The sequence below is a fragment of the Pecten maximus genome, chromosome 1 (assembly GCF_902652985.1).
Source record: "Pecten maximus chromosome 1, xPecMax1.1, whole genome shotgun sequence".
NCBI classification, from domain to species: domain Eukaryota; kingdom Metazoa; phylum Mollusca; class Bivalvia; order Pectinida; family Pectinidae; genus Pecten; species Pecten maximus.
This window is the reverse complement of record NC_047015.1, coordinates 43,186,952-43,206,761: the sequence shown is the minus strand read 5'-3', so window position 1 is coordinate 43,206,761 and position 19,810 is coordinate 43,186,952. Positions and strand designations below refer to the sequence as shown.

The following is a 19,810-nucleotide window of genomic DNA, read 5'->3' as shown; positions in this document are numbered from 1 at the left end:
GTACAGGTCTTTGCAGGATTGTGGATAACATATAGCTAGCTAGTTAGTGATCAGAGACACTATGCTTCTAAATATTTATTGTTTTAGTTTGGTGCACTAGGCCATTGATAATGAGTAAATGTTACTAATATTTGTAATATAATAATAGTAACAAAACCGGCCAGGTATCATATATGTGGACAATATGGTTCCCTAGACGTGTACAACACGGACACACGTTAGTGTCTTTTTCCCAGTCAGTTTTTAGTCACTAATATTTCTAGTTTTAATAATGTTCAATAGGCAATGAATGATAAATATTACTTTAATATTCTTAATACAGTTTAATAGGCCATTAAAGATGAGTAACTGTTACTAATATTTGTAATCTTAATACAGCTTAATAGGCCATTAATAATGAGTAACTAACTGTTACTAATATTTATAGTCTTATTACAGTTTAATTGGCCATTTATGATGAGTAACTAACTGTTACTAATATTTATAGTCTTAATACAGTTTAATTGGCCATTAATAATGAGTAACTAAATGTTACTAATATTTATAGTCTTAATACAGTTTAATTGGCCATTTATAATGAGTCACTAAATGTTACTAATATTTATAGTCTTAATACAGTTTAATTGGCCATTTATGATTAGTAACTAAATGTTACTAATATTTATAGTCTTAATACAGTTTAATTGGCCATTAATATTAATAATGAGTAACTAAATCTTACTAATATGTTTCGTTTTAATGAGGTAAAACAGGCCCTCAGATGTTGCTAATGTTTATAGTTCTAGTTTTAATGTGGTACAAAAGTCTGTTCCTGATTAGAGATTATATGTTACAATATTTAAAGTTAAGATAATGTACAATACAGATCAGTGATTACATAATTTAAATGTTGTATATTGGGCCTTTTTGTGATTAGTAACAATATGAAGTTGATTATCAGTTGATCCTACTGTAAGTTTTCGTGTTGGTGAATAGTAGTTAAATATCTGTACACAAGCTATATTGATCTCGTCATATTCTGCTGGCCTGTTCACCATCCTCCCATCTATTGAAGAATTCTATTTGCTTTGTCCTGTCTTTGTTTGTATTGGAATGGCACCAATCTGGAAGGTTTACAAGTGTCCTATGTTAATTTACTATCACACGTAGATTGTTTGTCTACATCTGTGACTGTATCAGTGTATATTTCCACATTCTTTATCCTGTGTTCTTACATTCTGTTTATCCCCTTCTTCATATCTATTTTCAGTAACAGACATATGAACCACATCCACATTGCAAAACAAAACATCTATAAAACACATTTCAACATTCTGTAAGATACATGTTTATATTCTGTAGCATAAATATCCAAATTCTTCAGCATACTTGTCTACACTCTTTTAACATATTACATGTCAGCATTCTTCTTGGTTAATCCATGGTCACTTCCCATTTTGTATTGGTTAATAGGCGATTTAATTATAATTGCATAATCCACTATCCAGTTCTTACCAGATAATCTACTACCCAATTCTTACAGTTAATCCTAGCCGGCCTCTACCCAATTTTTACCAGTTAATCCTCTATTTGATTCTTAGGAAATTTGGTTTTAACATGCATCAAATTTCTTTTCAGTTAATCCGCTACTTGATCCTTATCAGTTAATCCACTACCCATTTCTTGTCAGTTAATCCACTGCACAATTGTTATCAGTTAATTTAATGTCCAAATGTTATTAGTTAATCCACTATCCATTTCTTATCAGTTAATCTGCTACTTGATTTCTTAGTTAATTAATTCACTACCCATTTATTATCAGTTAATCCACTACCCATTTCTTACCAGTAATCCACTACACAGTTCTTATCTGTTAATCCACTATGAAATTGTTATCAGTTAATCCAGTACATATACCCAGTTATTTTGAGGTAATCCACTAATGATTTTTAGCCCACCATCATCAGATGGTGGGCTATTCAAATCGCCCTGCGTCCGTGGTCCGTCGTCCGTCCGTCCGTCCGTCCGTCCCTCCGTCCGTCCGTCCGTAAACAATTCTTGTTATCGCTATTTCTCAGAAAGTACTGAAGGGATCTTTCTCAAATTTCATATGTAGGTTCCCCTTGGTGCCTAGTTATGCATATTGCATTTTGAGACCTATCGGAAAACAACATGGCCGACAGGCAGCCATCTTGGATTTTGACAATTGAAGTTTGTTATCGCTATTTCTCAGAAAGTACTGAAGGGATCTTTTTCAAATTTCATATGTAGGTTCCCCTTGGTGCCTAGTTATGCATATCGTATTTTGAGACCTATCGGAAAACAACATGGCCGACAGGCAGCCATCTTGGATTTTGACAATTGAAGTTTGTTATCGCTATTTCTCAGAAAGTACTGAAGGGATCTTTCTCAAATTTCATATGTAGTTTCCCCTTGGTGCCTAGTTATGCATATTGCATTTTGAGACCTATCGGAAAACAACATGGCCGACAGGCAGCCATCTTGGATTTTGACAATTGAAGTTTGTTATCGCTATTTCTCAGAAATTACTGAAGGGATCTTTCTCAAATTCCATATGTAGGTTTCCCTTGGTGCCTAGTTATGCATATTGCATTTTTAGACTAATCGAAAAACAACATGGCCGACAGGCAGCCATCTTGGATTTTGACAATTGAAGTTTGTTATCGCTATTTCTGAGAAAGTACTGAAGGGATCTTTCTCAAATTCCATATGTAGGTTCCCCTTGGTGCCTAGTTATGCATATTGCATTTTGAGACCAATCGGAAAACAACATGGCCGACAGGCAGCCATCTTGGATTTTGACAATTGAAGTTTGTTATCGCTATTTCTGACAAAGCAATGAAGGGATCTTTCTCAAATTTCATATGTAGGTTCCCCTCGATGCCTAGTTATGCATATTGCATTTTGAGACCAATCAGAAAACAACATGGCCGACAGGCAGCCATCTTGGATTTTGACAATTGAAGTTTGTTATCACTATTTCTCAGAAAGTACTTAAGGGATCTTTCTCAAACTTTTTTGTAAGTTCCCCTTGGTCTGTTCTGCATATTGCATCTTGGGACCAATAGGAAAACAACATGGCCGCCTGGCAGTCATCTTGGATTTTGACAATTGAAGTTTGTTATCGCTATTTATCAGAAATTGCTGAAGGGATCTTTCTGAAATTTCATTATTAGGTTCCCCTCTGTGCCTAGTTATGCATATTGGATTTTGAGACCAGTCAGAAAACAACCTGGCTGACAGGCAGCCATCTTGGATTTTGACAATTGAAGTTTGTTATCGCTATTTTACAGAAGGTACTGAAGGGATCTTTCTCAAATTTCATATGTAGGTTCCCCTTGGTCCCTGGTGTTGCATTTTGGGACCAATCCGAAAACAACATGGCCGACAGACAGCCATTATCGCTAAATCTTAAATTTTATATATAGGTTCCCCTTGTTTGAAAAGTACAAGAGGGCTGTTTCTGAATTTACACAGATTAGTAAGACTTAGAGGAAGGGAAAAGTAGAGAAAAGATCAATCTGACATGGAACCTATAAAGATCATTCAATGGTGGGCGCCAAGATCCCTCTGGGATCTCTTGTTATTGGTTGCTAGGAAATTTAATATAAACATACATCAAATTGTTCACTTTCATATGTATAAACCTTAACAGCGTAACAGATTACAGCTACTAACATCCTTAAGGCCTTGGGTATAAAGTGTATTCAATCAGCAACCATTGTTACAATGAAACCAATAAGTTAATTACGGTATGTGTTTGTGTAAAGTTAATTAAAAACCTTTACTTCCTACGTTTTGTAGTTGTGTCTCCCTATCTGTTTGTGTTAACACGCCTCATGGAGTTTCTTCACATTGTTTGACCCAGCGCTAATAATGTCAAGGTTTTTATTTCTGATTGATGAGACAATATTGATTTTCTAATATCAAGGTCAATTGTTACATCTGTAAATTTCATGCTAGTGTATCAACAATGTGATTCTGTTGGTGACTTCATGGATACATTTCCCTTAAACAAGACACATTTATACATCAAACCAGTTCAGACAGAGAGTTTACTCAGCATACTAACTGTACAAAAAAACTGCTCTTAGAAAGCTAATATACATTCTTTGAAAAGATTATTATAAAGACATAGCATTTAATCCCTCTAGTCAGACTGTGAAGAATTACATTGACAAATATGTTGGGTCTATGTTAGATTGATGGTCACATTTTTAGGTCATCTGACCCGAAGGGTCAGGATGACCTATAGCCATCGTGCTTTGTCCGTCGTCGTCCGCCGTCCGCCGTCCGCCGTGCGCCGTGCGCCGTCCGCCGTCCGCCGTCCGCCGTCCGTAAACTTTTCACATTTCAATCTTCTTCTCAAGTTCCACCAGTGGGATTAAGATGAAACTTGCCAGGAATGATCCTGAGATGGTCCTGACCAAGTGTTGTTATTTTTCGGGTTGGTCCGAAATCCAAGATGGCCGCCATAGCCGCCATTTTGAAAACACATTTTGAACTTCTTCTCAAGTTCCATCAGTGCTGTTGGGCTGAAACTTGCCAGAAATGATCCTGAAATGATCCCGACCAAGTGTTGTTATTTTTCGGGTCGGTCCGAAATCCAAGATGGCCGCAAAAGCCGCCATCTTGAAAAACACATTTAAAACTTCTTCTCATGTTTCACCAGTGCTATTGAGCTCAAACTTGCCTGAAATGATCCTGATATGATCCTGATCAAGTGTTGTTATTTTTCGGGTCGGTCCAAAATCCAAGATGGCCGCCATAGCCGACATCTTGAAAAACTCATTTTAAACTTCTTAAGTTCCACCAGTGCTATTGAGCTGAAACTTGCCTGAAATGATCCTGATATGATCCCGACCAAGTGTAGTTATTTTTCCGGTCGGTCCGTAATCCAAGATGGCCGCTGAGGCCACCATCTTGAAAAACACATTTTAAACTTCTTTTCAAGTTCCACCAGTGCTATTGAGCTGAAACTTGCCTGAAATGATCCTGATATGATCCCGACCAAGTGTTGTTATTTTTCGGGTCGGTCCGAAATCCAAGATGGCCGCTGAGGCCGCCATCTTGAAAAACGCATTTTAAACTTCTCAAGTGACACCAGTGCTGTTGGGCTGAAACTTGCCTGAAATGTTCCTGAGATGATCCCGACCAAGTGCTGTTATTCTTTAGATTGGTCTGAAATCCAAGATGGCCGCCATGGCAGCCATCTTGAAAAACACATTTTAAACTTCTTCTCTAGTTACACTGGTGCCATTGAGCTGGAAATTGGTGAGGATGTTAAGGAAGGAGGGCCAACAAAGTGTTGTTATTTTTTCGGCCTCGTAAAAACTTTGACATGGCAGCAATGGCGGCCATTTTGTAACATGATTGCGCAATCATGGTTTTCCTGAACAACACCTATTTCAAACTTCTCAAATTCCACCGGTGGGATTCAGCTCTAACTTACCAGAAATTATCCTTAGATGGTCCAGACCAAGTGTTGTTATTTATTGGGTCGGTCAGAAATCCAAGATGGCCACCATGGCCAACAGTGCCACTATATACTTGCTACAGAGAATGCATACTACAATAATATAAGGGTTTTAATTTAGAGTCAGATGACCGTTAAGGCCCCTGGGCCTCTTGTTGTTACACATGACTGGATCAGAAATTCCCATTAGATACAAACACATCAGTTTCATTTGTTCATAATAACATTGTGTGGATGAGCGACCATACATATCGGATTCTGTTAAAGTTTATATAATGATTGGTGGAATGACACACTGTAGTTATATATATAATGATTGGTGGAGTGACACACTGTAGTTATATATATATAATGATGTGTGGAGTGACACACTGTAGTTATATATATAATGATGTGTGGAGTGACACACTGTAGTTATATATATAATGATGTGTGGAGTGACACACTGTAGTTATATATATATAATGATGTGTGGAGTGACACACTGTAGTTATATATATAATGATTGGTGGAATGACACACTGTAGTTATATATATAATGATGTGTGGAGTGACACACTGTAGTTATATATATAATGATGTGTGGAGTGACACACTGTAGTTATATATATAATGATGTGTGGAGTGACACACTGTAGTTATATATATAATGATTGGTGGAGTGACACACTGTAGTTATATATATAATGATTGGTGGAGTGACACACTGTAGTTATAGATATAATGATGTGTGGAGTGACACACTGTAGTTATATATATAATGATTGGTGGAGTGACACACTGTAGTTATATATATATAATGATTGGTGGAGTGACACACTGTAGTTATATATATAATGATGTGTGGAGTGACACACTGTAGTTATATATATAATGATGTGTGGAGTGACACACTGTAGTTATATATATAATTATTGGTGGAGTGACACACTGTAGTTATATATATAATGATTGGTGGAGTGACACACTGTAGTTATATATATAATGTTTGGTGGAGTGACACACTGTAGTTATATATATAATGATGTGTGGAGTGACACACTGTAGTTATATATATAATAATGTGTGGAGTGACACACTGTAATTATATATATATAATGATTGGTGGAGTGACACACTGTAGTTATATATATAATGATGTGTGGAGTGACACACTGTAGTTATATATATAATGATTGGTGGAGTGACACACTGTAGTTATATATATAATGATGTGTGGAGTGACACACTCTAGTTATATATATAATGATTGGTGGAGTGACACACTGTAGTTATATATATAATGATGTCTGGAGTGACACACTGTAGTTATATATATAATGATGTGTGGAGTGACACACTGTAGTTATATATATAATGATGTGTGGAGTGACACACTGTAGTTATATTTATAATGATTGGTGGAGTGACACACTGTAGTTATATATATAATGATATGTGGAGTGACACACTGTAGTTATATATAATTATGTGTGGAGTGATACACTGTAGTTATATATATAATGATTGGTGGAGTGACACACTGTAGTTATATATATAATGATGTGTGGAGTGACACACTGTAGTTATATATATAATGATTGGTGGAGTGACACACTGTAGTTATATATATAATGATTGGTGGAGTGACACACTGTAGTTATATATATAATGATTGGTGGAGTGACACACTGTAGTTATATATATAATGATGTGTGGAGTGACACACTGTAGTTATATATATAATGATTTGTGGAGTGACACACTGTAGTTATATATATAATGATGTGTGGAGTGACACACTGTAGTTATATATATAATGATGTGTGGAGTGACACACTGTAGTTATATATATAATGATGTGTGGAGTGACACACTGTAGTTATATATATAATGATTGGTGGAGTGACACACTGTAGTTATATATATAATGATATGTGGAGTGACACACTGTAGTTATATATATAATGATTGATGGAGTGACACACTGTAGTTATATATATAATGATGTGTGGAGTGACACACTGTAGTTATATATATAATGATGTGTGGAGTGACACACTAGTTATATATATAATGATGTGTGGAGTGACACACTGTAGTTATATATATAATGATTGGTGGAGTGACACACTGTAGTTATATATATAATGATTGGTGGAGTGACACACTGTAGTTATATATATAATGATGTGTGGAGTGACACACTGTAGTTATAGGTGTAATGTTTGATGGAGAGTCACACTTTAGACATTGCTGAATTAAAGAAATTTGAATATGGCAAATGGAGATTAGCTGATCTATTTTTTAGCTAGAAAAAAATTCCAATGAGTGAGATTGAATGTTGTGATTCTGAATGTCTTCAGTAACCTTTTTGCTAGGGCTATAAGAAACACAGGAAAAGTGAACTTATTGTAAAATGGCTGGGTGTATTTTTTCATTGATTTGTCTGGTATTGTGAGACACACATTGGGGTGGTTCCTTCTGGAATTTGATCAACAAAGTTAGAATATAGATATAAATGGAAAAGAAATAGATTGCTGTCTGAACGGACTAAATAGATTTTGTGACTGTGTCGGAAGTGTTTTCTGGATACAAGGTCTGATGGTTGAGTGCCAGGTTTACAGGGACTGTCTGCTTCCATCCTGGTGTGATGATGTCAGCGCTGTTGAGCATGACACTTTTTCCAGTTCTCAAGAGGCTACTGGGAAAGCTTAGAAGCAGATATCATGGTCATATTGACAACTACCACACATTTAATTAAAAAACATGTGCATGACATTGTTTCTATTTTCCCAAAATAGGAGTGGGAAATGTTAACTGTTAGTATATTCCTCTGGAGAACATGTTGTGTTGACACTGTATTAATTGTGTTTCAGGGTAACAGGAGGAGAGTTGTTTGAAGACATTGTAGCCAGGGAATTCTACAGTGAGGCAGATGCAAGGTAAACAGGCTGATACTGGAACAGGACTATGAGTTTATTTACACTGACATGTTAGGGAAGGATTGGGAACAGAGAGGGGTTATATATATATGGAGTTAGTAAAAGTAAGACCAGATATCAGGTATATCATACTTAATGAAGGTGAGACCAGATAATGGGTATATCATACTTAGTAAAAGTGAGACCAGATAATGGGTATATCATACTTAGTAAAAGTGAGACCAGATAATGGGTATATCATACTTAGTAAAAGTGAGACCAGATAATGGGTATATCATACTTAGTGAAGGTGAGACCAGATAATGGCTATATCATACTTAGTAAAAGTGAGACTAGATAATGGGTATATCACACTTAGTAAAAGTGAGACCAGATAATGGGTATATCATACTTAGTAAAGGTGAGACCAGATATCAGGTATATCATACTTAGTGAAGGTGAGACCAGATATCAGGTATATCATACTTAGTAAAGGTGAGACCAGATAATGGGTATATCATACTTAGTGAAGGTGAGACCAGATAATGGGTATATTGTACTTAGTAAAGGTGAGACCAGATAATGGGTATATTGTACTTAGTGAAGGTGAGACCAGATATTGGGTATATCATACTTAGTAAAGGTGAGACCAGATAATGGGTATATCATACTTAGTGAAAGTGAGACCAAATATTGGGTATATCATACTTAGTGAAGGTGAGACCATGCAGATATCAGGTATATCATACTTAGTGAAGGTGAGACCAGATAATGGGTATATCATACTTAATGAAGGTGAGACCAAATATTGGGTATATCATACTTAGTGAAAGTGAGACCAGATATTGGGTATATCATACTTAGTAAAAGTGAGACCACGCAGATATCAAGTATATCAATTACTTAGTGAAGGCGAGACCAGATATTGGGTATATCATACTTAGTAAAGGTGAGACCAGATATTGGGTATATCATACTTAGTGAAGGTGAGACCAAATATTGGGTATATCATACTTAGTAAAGGTGAGACCAGATATCAGGTATATCATGCTTAGTAAAGGTGAGACCAGATATCAGGTATATCATGCTTAGTAAAGGTGAGACCAAATATTGGGTATATTGTACTTATTGAAGGTGAGATCAAATATTGGGTACAGTATATCATGCTTAGTGAAGGTGAGACCAAATATTGTAGTGTAGGTGAGACCAAATATAGTAGTGTAGGTGAGACCAAATATTGTAGTGAAGGTGAGACCAAATATTGTAGTAAAGGTGAGATTAGATAGATATCAGAAATATTCTTCCTACATGTAAGATTAAACATCAGGGACACCATACTTGGTGAAGATGAGATTTAGATACTGTAAATATATTTCTTTTCACACATTAAAATTTTAGTGCAGAACTTAATTTAAGCAGCTAGCTCAATGATGAATTGATGGACCTGGACTTACTTCTTTTTCAAGAGTGACAGGATTTGGTCCACCTGTAGTTTGAATAGTTGTTGGGAAAGGCAGTTAAATAGTAGGAAAATATTTGAAATACCTGGTATAAATACAATTTGAGCATTCTGCCTTAATAACTTAAATATTTGGGTGAGTGATGCAGGCCCTCTAGGCCTCTTGTTTTAAAAATGCTTGACTTAGATCAGAAGCAATTCATTTTGAAAGTGAATTTTTTTTGATATTTTATTGTTTTCAAGCAATAAAGTTCCATTTGGATTCATCTGTAGATAACTCTCTAGGGCAGTTTGTTGATTTTCTGAATTTCTCATCAAAGCTACCAAAACCCAATATCACATTTTAAAATGCATTTTATTGCTTATAAATGGGTAGCAATGATCATACTGGTTTCATATTGATTTTGAAATTGAAATTAATTAAACATTCAGAACTTCTGAAATCTATTTCAGCAAGATATTAATTTTGATGATAAAAGAGCGTTGATAAAAAGGATAATGTCCTATTCCATGTATGTTAACGAGTGTGTCATATTGATGATACCAGAGAAATTGTACAGCACTAGTTCAAATAGATTTAGTTTGGCTTGTGAACTTGTTTGAAATGAGCATGGACACCCAGGTTTCCCTCACCATGTTTGGGACCAAGACCTTCAGGCATTCGTTGACAGATATGGGGTGTAATCTAGCATGGGAATAGGTTTGATTTATCAAGGGAATGATATAAACGGGATGTTCATGTTGAGTCACCAACCCTAATTTTTAATGTTATTAAATTAAAGCATCTTTGAACAGCACGTATATAGACACAGCTCAGGGATTTGTGAAATATTGAATTGGAATGCTGTCACCTATCATATTCCTAGCTAGATCTCATTAAAGGCTACGGGTGTACCAAATCCTCTGGAGTATTGTAATGTCATCATCCCTGATTCCACTGGGGACTTCCTCTTCCAGATCTCCAATAAATTACTAATGATTTTATTGAGAACCAGACCGAGATGACATAAGTATTGGTAGTATATTGTTGATAGATTACATTCATTTATTGCTTCACACTTGTTTGAACTTGGATGTAAATTAACTTTCTGTGTGATAAGATTCTAAGTGTGACAGAATAGCTAGTGTGTAGATGACCAGAAAAAAACTGGTGCCAGGGCTGAGACAAACTGATCTTGTGGGTATTATAGATTACCAGAAAAAAAAATTGGTGTGAGGGAAAATCCCTGGTCTTGATAAAGTGTAGGTAATTGGGCTATAACAAACTTTGATCTTGAGGATATGGACAGAAACAAAAAATTGTGGGCTAAAACAAACTGTGATCTTGAGGGTATGGACAGAAACAAAAAATTGTGGGCTAAAACAAACTGTGATCTTGAGGGTATGACCACAACAAAAAGGTTGTGGGCTAAATCAATGGTTTGGTTTGGTTTAATTTGTTTAACGTCCTATTAAGAGCTAAGATAATTTAAGGACGACCTCAAACTATGATCTTTGTTATGTTATGGACAGAAACAAAAGTTGGTGGGCTAAAACAAGCTTAGATCTTGAGGGTATGGACTGAAACAAACGTTGATCTTGAAGGTATGGCCATGGGCTAAAATAAACAATATGGTGGGTTTATGTTCAGGGGCTAAAATAAGCAAAAAGCTAAAATCGGTGGGCTGAAATATATTGTAACCTGCATGCTGACAAGGTTAAAAATCCTAAAGATCTATGATGGTATCAAAATGGAATTGTTGATTTTTGTGCATGTGTGAGTGAATTAAACATTTCCACTTTTCAGTCACTGTATTCAGCAAATCTTAGAAGGTGTAAACCATTGTCACCAACATGTTGTTATCCATCGTGACTTAAAGGTGGGTGAGCTGAGTGAAATGTTTGGCTGTCAGTCATCTGCCTGCCTAGAGATCTATAGTCTGCAGTCAGTCAGGTTGCCAGTGTGGTCAGTAGCTATGTAGTCAACTGACATTTTGCCCCGCCTGTTGAGCTAAGCCTCTGATTCTGTGCAGTCACTTATCCATATTGTCTATCATACAGTCCCATTGTGCATGGCTTACTTTATCTTGACATAGAACAATTCTAACTAAAAAAATGCTCCTTGGTGCTTCATAGCCAATATTTTGGTGACAAAATTGAAAAACAGAAGAAGAAAGGAGAAAAAAGGAAAAACAACACCAGTTAGAAATAAAGATAAAAAAACATATTATCTTCACAGAAAGGAATAAAAAAACACATGAATTTATAAACAGTTCAGTTGCTACTTTTTCCAACATATTTTCAGGTTATTGACAGTGTATAGGGGAAACAGTTTTGAGGTTTATCATATATGTAGTTTGAAAATCGATAAATTTTAGTTAAATTTAAGTTCTGAATTTAAGGGAAAAATATAAATCATAAGTACAGTATAATTTGGCTGTGTAGATAAGGAGGCTTATATTGTACTGTGTGTACTGTATTGTATACCTGTGAGACAGAAACGTAATTCTAATTTAAATACTTATAATCCACACTTAAACGTAGGTCAGAAATAATTGTCAACAGTCAGTCAGAGAAGATAAATATCTATATGCAGTACTATATTACAGTATATTTTAAACATACAGGGGAGACAACTGTCTACAGGCTCATGGTAGATAACAGTCTGGGAAGAGAAATGCCTACAGGCAGTTTGGAGAGATAAATTTCCATAGGCAGTAAGGGGAGAAATTGTCTACTGAGAGTCAGGGGAGATAACTGTCTACAAGTAGTCAGGGGAGATAACTATCTACAGGCAGTCTGGGTAGAGAAATGTCTACCGGCAGTTAGGAAAGATAACTTTCCACAGGCAGTAAGAGGAAAAATTGTCCACTCAGAGGCAGGGGAGATAACTGTCTACAGGCAGTACGGAAAATCTACTATAAACATTTAGGAGACAGCTCTCTAGAGACATTCTTGGGAGATTACTGTCTTCTGGCAGGCAGGAGAGATGGCATTTACAGGCAGTCAGGAGAGATAACTTTCCATAGGCAGCAGTCAGGGGAGATGACTTTCCATAGGCAGCAGTCAGGGGAGATAACTTTCCATAGGCAGCAGTCAGGGGAGATAACTTTCCATAGGCAGCAGTCAGGGGAGATAACTTTCCATAGGCAGTCAGGGGAGATAACTTTCCATAGGCAGTCAGGGGAGATAACTTTCCATAGGCAGTCAGGAGAGATACCATTTACAGGCAGTCAGGGGAGATAACTGTCTATAGGCAGTCAGGGGAGATAACTGTCTATAGGCAGTCAGGGAAGATAACTGTCTATAGGCAGTCAGGGGAGATAACTGTCTATAGGCAGTCAGAGAAGATAACTGTCTACAGAGAGGACTGAAAATCTACTATAATTAGTTCACTAAATTAATTATGCATATCATATATTATAGGATCATTAAGCCATTTACTATACAATTTAAGTAATTCCTTATAGGATCCTAAATTACTGAATAAACAACAAAAAGCATTTATTGTAGACAATAAGTCCACCAAACAATATGTAGTGAATGCCACTTCAAAGTATACAGTTTTATAGATCAAATTGTCCACTAAAGGAATGGTATGGAGGCTACATTACAAAACCCATAGCCAACTAATGTTATATTTAGTGTATAATATAGGATCGTTTCTTTGTTTTCGTATTTCAGTCACTGCATGCAGCAAATTTTAGAGAGTGTTAACTATTGTCACCAACATGGAATAGTCCACAGAGATTTAAAGGTGAGTATATTAAACAATAGCACTGTCTCTGTCCGTTCTACAGGGGATAGTCGAGTATCAAAGTATCTTTGTATGTATACTTAAGAATTGTTATTTAATTCTTTATATAGGCTATATTTTGAACTAAAAAAAAATAAGGCCTGTATCTGAAATTGACAATTATTTCTAAAGATGCTGTAAAACTGTGTAAGTGCTCTGTGAGGTCTTAAGTAATTGACAGGATTTGTGCATGCATTCAACTCATTACGGCCTGTATTAATATAAACGTTTTGTATATATTTATTCAATTTCTGATAAATAGCCTATTGTTCACCTCCAAATATGAACTGTGTGAAATAGTAGCAAAGAAGGGTAAAAGAAATATCAAATGTTTGGAAGGACAATAAAAAATTTAATTTTGACACTGATACTGATGTTGAGGTGTGCCCTGTTATACTACTGCTTTCTCCTTGTGTTGTCATGTAACCTTAGTTATCACTGACAGAAGGTCTGCTGTATGTGTTTCCAAGCTATCATATATTGCTATAGACATTGTTGCTGCCTACTGGCCATCGCTATAGACATCGTGGGGACGCTGGCTACTTTGCGTTGCTGTAGACATATTGGGTGTCACTGTCTACTGGCCATTGCTATAGACATCTTGGGTGTTGCAGGCTACTGGCCATTGCTATAGACATCTTGGGTGTCGCTGGTTAATGGCCATTACTATAGACATCTTGGGTGTCGCTGGCTACTGGTCATTGCTATAGACATCTTGGGTGTCGATGGCTACTGGCCTATTGCCATAGACATCTTTGGTGTCGATGGCTACTGGCCATTGCCATAGACATCTTTGGTGTCGCTGGTTACTGGCCATTGCTATAGACATCTTGGGTGTCGCTGGTTACTGGCCATTGCTATAGACATCTTGGGTGTCGCTGGTTACTGGCCATTGCTATAGACATCTTAGGTGTCGCAGGTTAATGGCATTTCCATAGACATCTTGAGTGTCACTGTTTTCTGCTCATGCTTGTTAGTTTTCAGTCAATTTAAATATAGCTACTTGTTTCCCATTCTTTGAATATTATATTGCCCATTTGCAAGCTTAGATGAAATATTTCTGTAATAATACTCCATCATTGTTGTTATAGCCATTAACAGAATGATATCAAGTTGTGTCTGTCTCATGATTTATATACCAAAATGTATGACTTTTAATTCTGTTATTCTTTCACAAGATGATAAAATGTTTTTGAATTTTTTACATATATAATAGAAAACAAAAAATCTTAACTACATTTTATTTTGTTGCAGCTTATTTTAAAATGTTTCTGTATTTGATTTGGAAAGTTTGAATACGCTTTTAGATTTTTGAGTGAAAATATCATGCTTTTTATGATTATGATCTCTGTTAATTATTCATTTGTAATGTGATGTTAATGTAGTCTTCTAGCGATGGATACATGTTGGATATTTATTTAGTCCCTCACCTCACACTCAATTTCTGGCAAATTTATCACTATCAAAAGGATTATATGTGAAGTGTTTTGAAGACATATCTTGCTATACCACAAATTAACCACAAGAGAAGGTTACCATCCTACCAAGTGATCCTAAATATCTCCAGTGTGACCCTGATACTTTTCTTTACCTCCAGCATTTAGTGGATAGGTACTATATCAGCTAGATTAATGTTGGATTATTTTTTCATAGAAGAGGGGACATTGCTCTTTATCAAGTGTTCTATAAGAATGTATAGGTGACCATATTTGGCATTTATTTGAGTTGGCTATTCATCATAGTCCATTTGGAAAAAAACAACATTTGGGAACAGGCCATCCATCCACTTGCTTTGGTAAGATCCACAGAAAGGGTTGTTTCTGTGTGGGTTGTCTATAGCAAGCCTGTTTCACAGAAAGACTTCATTTACAGGAAAATGAGTGGTGTTTTCACAGGAAGGGAGACTGCTGAAGTGTGTTCAGTCTAGGATGTACCACAAGGGAGTGTCGAGCGAAGAATCTACCAGTGAGCTCTGTCTGTGTGATCTAGTAATGGGGTTTACTTGTATTGTGCTGTGAAATGTGAGATAGGCTTTCGCCTCAATATAGGTCCCTAGTGGGCTGTTTGCTCAAGTGGTGGCCTCTTACAGTTGCTTCTGCACATCAGCTGTTACAATATGACAGCCTTGGGGAGCTTCCAATATTGGAATTTTAATTTAGGAATTATTCTTAGAATTTTCACACAAGAGTTTTCATTCTATTTCATTTACAAGAATTTTTTTCCTGAACTTGTCAGTATACTTAACATATGACACCATGCATTCAGTGGGTAGGACTTCTGAATTTGGCAAAGGATTATGTTTTTTTGTTTGTTTGCTGTCTTTATCGACCTATGAACAGCCAGGGTCATTTTGAAGCAGGGTCTTTGTTGTAGTTTGTGACTACCTCACTGAACAACGTACGGCAGGCCAATCGCATTCCATCCAGAGCAATAACGGTAAAGTGTCTTGCCTAAGAACACAACCACTAAGCCACAGACTGGCCTATTTCTCAGATTCCTGAGAAGCACAAACTGACACGGGTATGGAGCGTCAAACCACACACTTTGGACCTTCACCAGAGGTTACGATGCTGGTGCTCTAACCGACTGAACTATGGCATCATTTATTGGTCAGAATATTCCTATCACATTCAAATTGTAGATAATTCTTCAGAAAAAATTAGAATATCAATCCTGTTAGAACAATACCATTTTGTATTCATTGACTAACATAAAAACAGGCAAATGCAGACATTCTCAGGTGAGGCTGTTTGCTTTTCCAATGTATCCGTCACCTGCCCAATCCAGGTTGGCTAGTCTTCTCCAAGAAGTAGCACACTTTTGTAAATCTGTCATATACATCTGGGAAATAGAATTGGTGTGGTAGACTGATACAGGTGAAGATTTGTGTAAGACAATGGAAACACTTGAATATTTTGATTGACTTGATTGTCTTCATTCTTATTTAAAGATATATTAGTGGTTCAGTCAAGTCCTCATTCTGAATACTTGCCGTGGGTTATTGCCCCACTAAGTGTTTCATTGCTGTATTTGCTTCATGTGTGGTCTGGAATCTAATCAAGGCCTCATCTTATAAAGGATGTGACATCATTTGTCTGCGTGTTCCGTATGAGCGAACTTGTGCTCTGTGTTGGAAGATTGGTGAGACAGACGTTTCAGTGGGTATACATAGTGGAACCAACACACAGAGTATTGAGGCATGGTATCCTGATATTTAGTTAATCAAGAAGTTGTAGTCCTCAACATTCATCAATATATCGTCTAGCCTGTGACAAAAAGTCGCAAAAGCCTGACTATGGTGTTAATTTCCGTTGCCAGGGACGACATCTCACTTAACCATGTTTTGTGTCTAGATTTGTTGCTAAAAGTGTATCGGTTCAACCAACATTTATCTATGTATGATGAGTTCACATATAATTGACCAAATGTATCTAGGCACACACTACGAGGAGTTTGTTTATGTCTCTGATGAATAATGCATTCTCTGTTATATTTTCACTTCCAATTTTTGTGTTGAGACAATACAGTCATAGTTTGTACATAACTTGAAGAACTGCTTAAATTTCAGAGCAGGTCTTGAAACGTCCTTGAATTTTAGTTTTTTTTCAAAATGTCTTTGAATTTTGACATTTTGTCTTTGAATATTTGCAGAGTTTCTTGTTGCAGAAGTAATATGATATGAAAGAACTTTTGTTTTAATTTTAATGTAGATTGTTGACAAAGATCAATATGTCTTCTAGCAGCTGGACCATATCTACAGGCAGACCTAGTACCACTGACACCAATGATTCTCAGAATATTACAAGGCATATATATACCTAAGCAAATAGAATTTGCAGACATTTCTTTAGAAGTAGTGCTTTGAAAGTATTTCGAAATACTTATCCTCTGTGCCCACGGAAAAATGTATTCATTCATGTCACTGGCCGTTTGTGATGTTGCCCACTTTAAGTTCAGAAGGTCTGGGCATGCAATCTCTTGTACCCCAGGGGCTGACAGAGAAATCTTGTTGAACTGAAATGGGGAAAAAAATCAGTGAATGGTGAAAACAAGTAATAAGAACATCGTCTTTGCTGTTGTAGAGGAAGATCACGTTTGTTAAGCTGATAACACTGCTATGCTGGCGACTGGTCCTGTATTCATTGTTTGGTTTTTGTGGAAGGAAAACATAATCAATCGACCAGTAACAATGAGATGTCTTAAGAGTGCATTCTGTTGAGTTTCTTGTGTTTGTTCTATAATTCTTTGCTGATCCAGAGAATCAAGTTGCTTTTCACGATTTGTTATTTTGATAGTTTTATCAGCATGCAGAGATCTCCAGTCTCAGCAAATTGTCTGAGAAACTTCAGCGTGATGATAATTTGAGAATATAATTGTTTGCCAGCATGGCCTTGTGTAGGAATGGAAGAGAAATGTGAGAAAATCAATGCAAGTGAAACTATTTATTTGTTGTTCTTGTGAACATGCAGTAATTTGAGTGAAAGCAATATGAAGAAGATTTTTAATGGTGTAGAATTGTCAGTGAGTGTTACCAGAACTTCACCGGAGCCGATTTTGAAGTTATTGTGAAGCAAGCTCCAGATTTGGGAGGAAAAAGTGCTGATTGGTTACTTTAGTGTTACAAGTATTTCGGAGAAGTGAAGCTAGGTGCTACTGAAAGTATGGGCATCTAGTCTCACCTGACAACACAAGTACAGGTGTAAAAAGACAACAGACAATACCTACTAAGGTACATCTAGTCTCACCTGACAAAACCATTTCTTGTACAGGTGTGCAAAGAAAACTGTATGTCTAACTCAAATTTGATTAAAAGAAGGCAAAATGCAAAGTCTTTCTGCATGAAGACACTTGAAACAGTACAAGATGAGTAAGACCAGGCGTTCTGGAAGGGTAAGCATCTTCTGCTTCAATGACTTCACTTGCCATGTAAATCCAGGTCAAACTTGGGTTGAGTCACATCCTTAGAATGAGAACTAGGCTGGTGACAACAGAACCACAAAGTATATAACCAACATCAAACAAGGAAATAAAATATTCACAATGAGATCCTCATGTTGACCATAATTTTTTCCTGTGGTCTTCATTAATCTGCATCTCTGGAAACCCTCTGTTGTTGTTGTTTATGTCAGTAGTTGATATATGTCACAGAATTTAAATGATGATAACAAGTCCTTGAATATCAAAGAAAGTGTAAACAGCATCAGTTGCAGAAGTTGGGCATGTTAATAACTATCAAGAAATGGAAAATTAACAAAAGTGAAATTGAGATAATCAGGCTTATATAGAACTACAGGAGATGAATTATGTAACCTAAACTAAGACATCCATCTAGGTATTGCAGTAAGAAAAGGCAAGCAAAAACATTGTGTAAATTGTGTAAATATGAAGAAACTGGACATTCTGGATCAATGGAAACACCACCAGTGTAGGAGACTGGACCTTTTTATGGACATAAACTCGGAAGTGGTTGTGTCGATCTGAGTGTATCTGTCAGATACCATTAGTTGTTAACTGATAATGAATATATGTTTATCCTGCTGTTTGCTCAATAGCTACAGGAAAATGAAACTGATCATTCAGGAAGTCAAATGGTTTCCTGCAGTGGGGACAGATAGGGTAATTTACTGGATATTATGTGTATACTGTGTGGACATTCCTTAACATCTACACTGCTCGTCTATATGTCCATTTAAAGATTAACACAGGCTTATATTACTGCCTGGATAAATTCTGTGCCTCAGTGAAGCAAAATAATGTACTATAAATCAAATTTATTAGTATAGTATATCAATCTTAAATATATCACACTCTCTGTTTGCTGTAAATATACATCTTAAACTAAAGGATATTTTTAACAAACAAAACTATATAAAACACACTAATATAAGTACAATCTTTATACTGTTTACTATATTAATGTAGCACAGTATATACTTTAAAGGACAATATAATGTATAATATCAATATCAAATAATACATTATGTGCTATAGATATTTACATACTGTTGATTTATAATCAAATTTACAGTAATTAATTATTTAGAGCAAAATAGAAAAGCAAAAAGTTTCAGAAATTGGCAATATTTCTGGTAGAGAATGAGAGTTAAATGTTAATGTTACTGAAGGGATGAGATGATGGCATAATGTCATCCGTCAGTGTCAGCTTGTTGTCAATGTATCATTTTGTACATAACATT

At 36.1% G+C, this 19,810-nt stretch overlaps 1 protein-coding gene across 15 annotated transcripts in view; it reads left to right on the top strand.

The window, feature by feature from the left end:
* Positions 1–19,810, top strand: part of LOC117334343 (calcium/calmodulin-dependent protein kinase type II delta chain-like) — a 123,231-nt gene that overhangs the window by 48,247 nt on the left and 55,174 nt on the right. For all 15 annotated transcript variants that reach the window (XR_004534131.1, XR_004534132.1, XM_033893998.1 and 12 more), the window contains exons 5-6: positions 8,335–8,400; positions 13,502–13,574. Coding sequence is in view for 13 of the 15 variants with exons in the window: in XM_033893998.1 (XP_033749889.1) it covers positions 8,335–8,400; positions 13,502–13,574 (139 nt within the window). In the remaining 2 variants the exon portion in view is untranslated. The remainder of the gene's footprint in view (positions 1–8,334; positions 8,401–13,501; positions 13,575–19,810) is intronic.